General features: G+C 37.9%; 1 protein-coding gene across 1 annotated transcript; it reads left to right on the top strand.

The window, feature by feature from the left end:
* Window positions 1-4,572: 4,572 nt before the first annotated feature.
* Window positions 4,573-8,331, top strand: spag8 (sperm associated antigen 8). The gene is made up of 6 exons (XM_061294027.1): window positions 4,573-4,725; window positions 5,620-5,752; window positions 5,881-5,926; window positions 7,475-7,589; window positions 7,746-7,808; window positions 8,184-8,331. Exons 1-6 carry the CDS (start codon window positions 4,675-4,677, stop codon window positions 8,286-8,288), a joined length of 513 nt encoding a protein of 170 aa, XP_061150011.1. The 5' UTR covers window positions 4,573-4,674; the 3' UTR covers window positions 8,289-8,331.
* Window positions 8,332-8,749: the final 418 nt, after the last annotated feature.

The following is an 8,749-nucleotide window of genomic DNA, read 5'->3' as shown; positions in this document are numbered from 1 at the left end:
GGTGAAGATCTTTTTGGAGACCGCTTGGCTTCAGGAACGAAACGCTCGGCAGATGTCTCGATTTCTTGTTGTGATTTAAAGATCTTGGGATGTCCTTTTATACCATTTGGGATACGTAGGATTGTCCATGCTGGCTTTTGTCCTGAACATCATCATAGGTTCTCCTGTTGTGCTCAGGAAATTAGCTGAAGGTATCAATACAGGGCTGAGTAGAACTATCATACGTTCAAGTGTGTTGTCTTTACACAAGTTAATTAAAGTTGTGCAAGGGATGACTTTGGACCATTGATAACGAAACAGTGGGAATTCTTTGAGCAACTGAAAGCAAGACGACTTCAATCCAAAATGACTGACCTTTAAAATAATGGGGTGGGATCAACACCCGCAGGCACATTGTGGTTTCATACGCTGCGATGACGGCTAATCACTTCAACTCATTGTTCACTATTTTTTTTTTACAGCAATTACCAGGTAGGATTAGTGAGTGATGCTGGCAAAAGATTGTTGAAGTGTTTGTCATGTCGTCAGCCTCTTGGAAACGTGGCAGCGACAAAGTGAAGTTCATTTAAATTGTTATTATTAAATCATATATATGATTAATAATTAAATCATTGAAATTGTTTAAAGAGTATATTGTAATAAATGAGTTTTTAATACAAACTTTGTTAAATGCCCGATGATCAATAATCAAAGCCTTACCTGCCTATATTTCCAACTGCTTTAATAAAATAACAAAACAAATGCCTACAACAAAAATGAATCAGCGTTATCACCCTGTGACTAGCGTTTGCTCCCTCCCTCCCACAGAGTTCAGGATTTACTTATTTATGCATTTAGTATTTATATGTATGTATGTATGTATGTATGTATGTATGTATGTATGTATGTATGTATGTATGTATGTATGTATGTATGTATGTATGTATGTATGTATGTATGTATGTATGTATGTATGTATGTATGTATGTATGTATGTATGTATGTATGTATGTATGTATGTATGTATGTATGTATGTATGTATGTATGTATGTATGTATGTATGTATGTATGTATGTATGTATGTATGTATGTATGTATGTATGTATGTATGTATGTATGTATGTATCTACGTATGTATCTACGTATGTATCTACGTATGTATCTACGTATGTATCTACGTAGACCTGAATTTTTCCAGGCTGTTGTTGACCCCTATACCTACCAGCTTTTTGGGGATGTAGCACAAGTATCAAGTTCAAAATGAGAGAATATTTGTAAAAAGAAAAAAACGTTCTTCACTTTGAACAATAACCGAATATAGGTTCACAAATTTGTAAATCATTGTTTTCTATTTTATTTACATTTTACACAACATTCCAACTTCATTAAAATTGGAATTTGTAACTGAAAACAGCTAAATTTGGAAAAGAGAGAAGCAGAGGTTCATCAAGGAAACTAAAGCTTGACTGGGGCTGCAACAATGGATGAAGATTGGCTCGATCAATAATTGGATGTAATTAGAGTCCCACCAGTAGGTCAAATGACGGGAGTGATTTGTACTTTCAGTTTTTCTCGGGTAATTTGCTGCTTTTACCATAGAGGACAAAGTTTTCTAGTTGAGCTGCCTGTCTTCCTCTCTAACTGTTCATTTTTAATTGGGGCTGTCATGAACCAAACAATTTTTTTCTTTCGTTTCATGTTGGTATAATTGGGCTTGATTAAGGTTATGCTATAATGCTCATTGACCAAAATAGTCACAGTCGAATAGAGCCAATACAAGATCTCAGCAAAAGTCTACCAAGTGTTAGTTTAACATGTTAACTGACTTGGTTGTACGTATTTTTCTGTGGTGTACAACTATTTTTTAACCAGAATTTTTGTTACACAGCTCTAAAGTATACACATCTAGGCTTGTGACGATCTGTGCCCCCATTGGACAGCAATGACCAGGGCGGCACATAGCACAGACTCCAAAATGGCTGCGTTCCTGCTTTGCATATTTGTGCTGTGGGTGCAGACCTTCACTGTTTGTATTCACACCTGAAGCGAACCAGAGTTTGTTTGGAAGCGAACCCAGACCACTTGATAAAGTGGGTCTTGGTCCCTTTCTTTAATCTGCACCAAGATTGGATAAACAAAAATGAATTATTTCATTCTTCTTCCGAACTGCTCTAATACTGACCGTGTTCAAAATTATAAAGTCGGAGGCAATCTTATACATGCAGCTATCTTAATTCCAGAAACGGGAAAAACTGAAAGAAAGGGGGGGGGGGATGTTACTATTTGCTAGACCTGAAGAGTACTCTGGAATGTTGGACTGACTAATGATGGAAAACAACGCAACTCCTATGAGTGCCAAGATGAAAGCCAAACACTGCTCTCACCATTTATCTCATGTCGGTAGTGGGAGCTGGTGAGAGCTGATAGAAGGTCAGGAAAAAAGATGAAAGCAAAGGTGAGGAAAAATGACCATGGATCTATTGCTATGGAATGATACATATAATAAAGGAAACCTAAAACAGCCACACACAAAAAGCAAAAAAAAAGAAAGACTTGAAGTGTTTTTCATACTCAAAGAGAAGGATAAACTGCATGTAATGATCATGTAATACAAGCATACAGCTTTCCCAGCATTTAGTTTCCCAAAGTCACGGGGCATAATGATACTGTTTCTCTTCTGGCATCGATGAGACTATTTAATACAAGCTAATGTCTGCTATTTTGTGGACCCATTAGAATGTAATTCTAGGTCTAAAATAATCTACCCTGGGAACTGTCTGAATCACTCCTCCTATCTACTGTCTAAAAGTGAGGGACTGCTTCTGAGTCTTTGTCGATGTTCATGTTGCCATGGAAACCAGTTGTTGAGCAGATCGCATGCAACCTTGCCCACACAGGCCAGATCAAGCATACTGACATCTGGGTGTGGACCTATAAATGGTTGTCACAGAAAGACTGACTTCTTTTGTTTAGCTGTTTGTTTGCAAAAAATTCTAAAAAAAATAAGTCGGGAGGAAATCGTTCAGACACAATATCTGGTACACCTGCACTTAAATTACTGTACATATTTTCAAAAGCTATATCATAGATTTGTATCGAAATACTGCTTGACAAAGGTAATGTTTTAGATTGTTAAAATAAATGTGCTAGTTTGCACTTCAATGTCACGATGGTGTAAAATTGTTAATTTATACCTGTATAGAATTGCTCATACAAGAGTTTGAATAAAATTGTAATGCATAAACTCAAAGCATGACATGACTATGTTGTAGCGTCAGTTTTCTTTTTTTGCATGTCTATAGATTGGAATATATATTGTCACTTCTTCCAAACACACAGTCTGCAAAACGCACACTCACTATGAACACCTGGAAATCTATTAGTGAGAACGTTTAGCCCAGTGGAGCACAGAGTGATAGTTTGGAGAGTCCTGACTGAGATTTCATGCTGAGCTGGCAGCCTGTTCCAGACATACTGGCCGCCTGACAGTCAAAACTCTGCTGCAGAGTCTCAGTAACAAGCTCTGTGGTTTTCATTTGGTCTCTGTAACAAGACCAGGGTGTTATATTTAGCAGGGTCTGCATCACTTTTAATAAAGGCTAAGGGGATGTGATGAGAAATCTATTGGAAGATGGCAGATGATAAAGAAAATGGTTAATGACATCAAAACTAGTATAGGTGGAAAAGAGAAACAAATCAACTCTGGAGCATAAAAGAAGGAGAGATAAACTTATGTGATTACATTCTTTGGTGTAGCATAAGCCGACACAAAGCTCAGCAAGACAATCGAGACATTCTGGAGCAGAATGTGCTGCCGGTTAAATTAGCTCGTTATTTAGAATAATTCTTCTGGGTTTGTATTTATTATTACTCCATGTAGCCAAGAACTATTTTTTCTAATAATTTGATCATTAAAAATCACATTTATTGTGGTGGCTTAAGACACCTTCCCTTTAGAAAAGGGAACAGAAGGTTTTAGTAGAGAATATGTGCCTCTGTTCAACCCTGCTGTTACAATAAAGATTGGAAGGATCAATGATTGGATGTAATTAAATGTGTAAGGGGTGGTCAAATGACAGGAGTACGATTTTGTGTTTCTCTTAATTGCCCCTCAGGGGACAAAGCTGTTTGCTAAAGCCTTGTGATTTTCCTCTGAAGACACATGAAGGAATGTGAGGAAAATAATTCACCCTTCATTCTCCACAGAGAAGAAAGGTTTTTTTTTTTTTCATTTTTGATTGTGGGTGTCATAGTCACAACAGTTGCATACTCTTGATCGGTGCAATATTGGGTACACTTAGAGTGCAGGGTCAAATGCAAAAGCAATTATGGATAAAATAAAGCAAGACAAAACAATAATCATGTAACTTTGAGGAGTATTTATTTATTTATTTATTTATTTATTTATTTATTTATAAGCAAATGCAAAGATGCATAGATGGAAAATGTCCCAGCATACACAGACGTGCAAATAAATATCCTTCACTGGGTTTAGAAAATAGACATCTGGAGAATTAAAATTACGTCACGTTTACCTACGTCATACATTTTGTGTTTACCGTTACCATGGAGGCACTTCCGTTGTAGGGACGCCGTTCAGACATGTAGTGCCTCGCTTTGTTTATAAGTTGTACAAGGCTATTTCACTCATCTAAGTCTTGGTTTGTACGATATTGTGTTCTAAATTTGCAGAAATGGCGGACGACACAGTTGCTGTAAGTCAAAATAAAGACGGCCCCGAAGAGGTGAGTTTATATAGGACAGATGCCCAGTATACGTCGTATGCGCTCCATGTCAACAACGGCGGAAATAATGAACTGAGAAATTGATCACGTTTATTGGGGAAATAACACATGAAAGAAGAATTGCATAAAATTTTGGTTTGAGAACACTTACAATTACAATTGGGGGTTTGGACAGTTTGTAGTGTTGACCAACCCTTGTTGAGAAAAAGCACACTTATTATTTTGGTAAAAAAATCTCACACAACACCAAACAAAAAGGTAAAAATAAGAATGAGGCTAACAGGCTATCATACCATAATGTTCTGATGGCCACCAGACGTCGCTGGTAGAGATGGATGAACAAACATACATTATTGTTAAAAAAAACACACACACACAAAAAGCATGCTGCAAACCAAGGACATAATATTGGATAATTCCTTGTGTTACGTACACTCGATGACAACACACAACACACTGTTTGGCACTTAATATTTTTACCATTATATTACAGAAGCCAGTGACCGTGCAATATGTGTAAATTAATGAGTAATGTAAATAAATCAAAACTTTCATTCTGTGATAAAAAATGGTATTTTTATGAACCTTAGTTGAGCAAAAATGAGATTTCTATGAACTTTTGCATTAATGAAGGTTGGTCAATTAAAGTGTAACGTTGTAAATGCGGATTTATCGGGGAAAAAATCACCTGCAAAACTGTGATGCAAACCCCATTCTCTGCACTATTTGGTCACACAATGTACACATTCATATTTAGAACTTTTGAATTCATTTTCCATGATAATCACTAGAAACACACAAGTCACTAATGTTACAGTGGAACACTTCTGCCATATAGTACTGTTTAAATATTATGTCACCCATATTCAAATGTCGTATCCATTCAACTCCAAGCAAACAAGGGAGCAAATCCTGCGGAATGGACACAAGGGACTAATCACCATAAACACGGGAGCGAAGATGGAGCATGTTACCACCCTCCGAGCAGCATTTGCCCCTCCGAAGCATCCAGGGGTGAGGCTGCAGGGTATGTGCTGTTCTTTTATTGGCAGGCCACACACTCCAAGGGACTGTCCTAATTCACATGTCACATGGTTGAAGTGTTTTCTGCAATCATTGCCCCTACCACTCACTTTGATTGTTCATCTGATTCAGGCATGAGGTCGGAGCTTTTAGAAAGAAGAATTGCCCAGATAGCAAGGTAGGAATTAATATTACGTCTTCAATTATGTTGCACCTCTTACAATTACAATATATATATATACGTATATCACCCACGGCCCTCCCTGTGTGGACTTTGCATGTTCTCCCCGGGCCCGCGTGGGTTTTCTTCAGGCACTCCGGTTTCCTCCCACATCCCAAAAACATGCTTGGTGGGCCGATTGAAGACTCCAAATTGTCCCTAGGTGTGAGTACGAGTGCAAATGGTTGTTTGTCTCTTTGTGTGCCCTGCGATTGGCTGGCGACCGGTTCAGGGTGTCCCCCGCCTACTGCCCGATGACGGCTGGGATAGGCTCCAGCACACCCGCGACCCCCGTGGGGACTAAGCGGTTCAGGAAATGGATGGATGGATATATTTTGTCATAGCTTTTATTTCCTTACTTTCCTTATTTCCGAACTTTCATTTGCTCTCTTACCCATTGAAATTGTAAATCCATGGCTAGTTTCTGTCTGTATCTCATTTAGGACTGACGTTAAAGGTATACGACCATAACCCTCATAAGGCAGACTTAGTTTTCAAAATTCCCAAACAGGTTCTCAAGAGTGTTGATCAATGAATTAATTGTGGTAAAGCCATTAATTTATCATTCTTCTATCAATGGCAGATAGATCTTCACATATGTTTTCTAGGATGGGGGAAGTGTGTTGTCTTGATTATTATTTTACTCCGGAAGGCACAGCTCTTTTAATATGACGGCAGGAAATGGGCTGTTTGAAATTCAACTTTTTTGCAGAGGTCATTTTGACATCTTCAGGCACCTAATGAACTCATCCACCAGGAACAATAAAAGATGCACAGCGTGCATCTGTGAATTAAACTGTTACTAAAGTTAGGACACTAAAATCAAATAAAATCAGATTACCGTATTTTCCGCACTATAAGGCGCACCTAAACACCTCCAATTTTCTCAAAGGTCAACAGTGCACCTTATAATCAGGTGCGCCTTATATATGGACCAATATTGAGCCACTACAGCAGGCATGTCCAAAGTCCGGCCGGCGGGCCAAATGTATATATCTTATATATGGACAAAGTTTTAAAATGGGCCATTCACTGAAAGTGCGCCTTATAATCCGGTGCGCCTTATATATGGACAAAGTTTTAAAATGGGCAATTCATTGAAGGTGCGCCTTATAGTGAGGAAAATACGGTACAAGGATTTACAAATCTTTTTCAACATATATTTAACTCAATCAAGATATTTAATGTTCAAACTGATAAACCCCAAAAAGCTGGGACAGGGGTACTGAAGTCACTGTTCTGTTCGTCACCTTTCCTTTTAACCCACTCAATGAACCTTTGCCAAATGAAAACCCTAATGTGTGACTCATCAGACCAGAGCCAATTTAGCCAGTCATGTCATTTTTATTTACGTTTTACACATTACATTGGAATTTAGGGTTTGAATTGCGAGTGTTGCTTAGCCTTGTGTCACAAACAGAAACATCAGCAATACTAAATATAATCATACTCTACATGCTTGTATTTATTTGGTTCCATAATAATTGTTTGATGATGTTTTTGCAGGGACAAGATTCATGCAGAACGAAACCCACCGCTTCCCCAAGCTGACTTTGCCAGTGTAACTCAGAGAGATTTTCGAGTTGAGGGATTTGTACCCCAAACTACTAAAAATAACCGTGTACGTATCCCTGCCTGCAATTAGAGATTTACGTGTTTTGTTAGTGTTTTCGTGGTAGTCATGAAGTAAATTCACCCAGGTCATATGTCAATTGTATTTTTGACCATCATTTGATATAAAATACACAAAATTGTTTTTTGTTGCAACTATTTACAGATTCATGATTATACAACTGAGCAGGCCATCAGTTATTGGAGTGAAAATTACCAGCGGATACAGGTGGGTCCCAATTGTTCCTGGAAAATAATAATACTCTTTTTTTTTTTAGTTTCGGTTGATTTTATTGAAAACATTTCGTCTTTTGATTATTTTTTTTTTTGTAAAAAAAAAAAAAGTTCTGTGAAAACTTGTACTCATTCGTTCCCCTTACACACAGCACGAATGGTACCATCCAATTCGTGAGCAGTATTAACCGCAGTGGATCCATTTTGTTTGTGCACCAAGGTCAAAAAAAGGATGACGCTGATGGAAGATTTTTCCTCTCAATTATTCGCTTTTTGCAGATTCTACAGTTTCCATCAATTCTGAACAGAACCCACAACATGTCAGGTTCCGGATGCTTTTCAACATTAAAACTTTTGTTTTCTGTTACAGGGTGTAAGTCCAGTGGAGTGCCCAAACACACCTTTTAGAAAGTCGGCCCAGTTTTCCACTCCCTTGGGTGATCCGCGGAAAAACGTTGATTCCCTCATTGAATAATTGTCTAAATGAATGCTTTTTGAATAAAGTGAGTTTGTCCTTGTATGCTTCTGCTGCTGACATTTCTACCAACTACCTATGATTACTGATTTCTCCAAATTGCAGTTAATGACAGACACAAATTGGTTGTGTCCCAAAAACAGCATGTTTGAGAAAGGTGTACATGACTTGTACCTGAGTAAAAAAAAAGAAAATGGCCATTGATGTGAATATGTAGATATGACACACTGCTTTTGAGCTGCATGTTTGCACAATGCTTGCAAACATGGCCACCACATATGCACGTGCTTTTCTTTTGATGGAAAAAGGTGTCCGTTAAAGTGAGGTTCCACTGTACATTATTGTTTGAAGATAAGTGCTGCGAGAAGTCTAGAGTAGAGCTCTTAAAATTAACCGATTAATCGACAACAAATTGATTGTCAGATTTATCAAAATTTTAATGATCAGTTAGAGCCATGGTT

Source organism: Syngnathus typhle, linkage group LG12 (assembly GCF_033458585.1).
Source record: "Syngnathus typhle isolate RoL2023-S1 ecotype Sweden linkage group LG12, RoL_Styp_1.0, whole genome shotgun sequence".
NCBI classification, from domain to species: Eukaryota; Metazoa; Chordata; class Actinopteri; order Syngnathiformes; family Syngnathidae; genus Syngnathus; species Syngnathus typhle.
The sequence above is the reverse complement of the archived record's forward strand: the minus strand, read 5'-3'. Positions and strand labels throughout refer to the sequence as shown.

Bases quoted from the DNA above. Each gene is read 5' to 3' on its own strand.
- spag8 (XM_061294027.1), top strand. From the start codon at position 4,675: ATGGCGGACGACACAGTTGCTGTAAGTCAAAATAAAGACGGCCCCGAA. The intron at 4,726-5,619 runs GTGAGTTTATAT...TTCAACTCCAAG, and splicing joins ATAAAGACGGCCCCGAAGAG to CAAACAAGGGAGCAAATCCT. The intron at 5,753-5,880 runs GTATGTGCTGTT...CATCTGATTCAG, and splicing joins TCCAGGGGTGAGGCTGCAGG to GCATGAGGTCGGAGCTTTTA.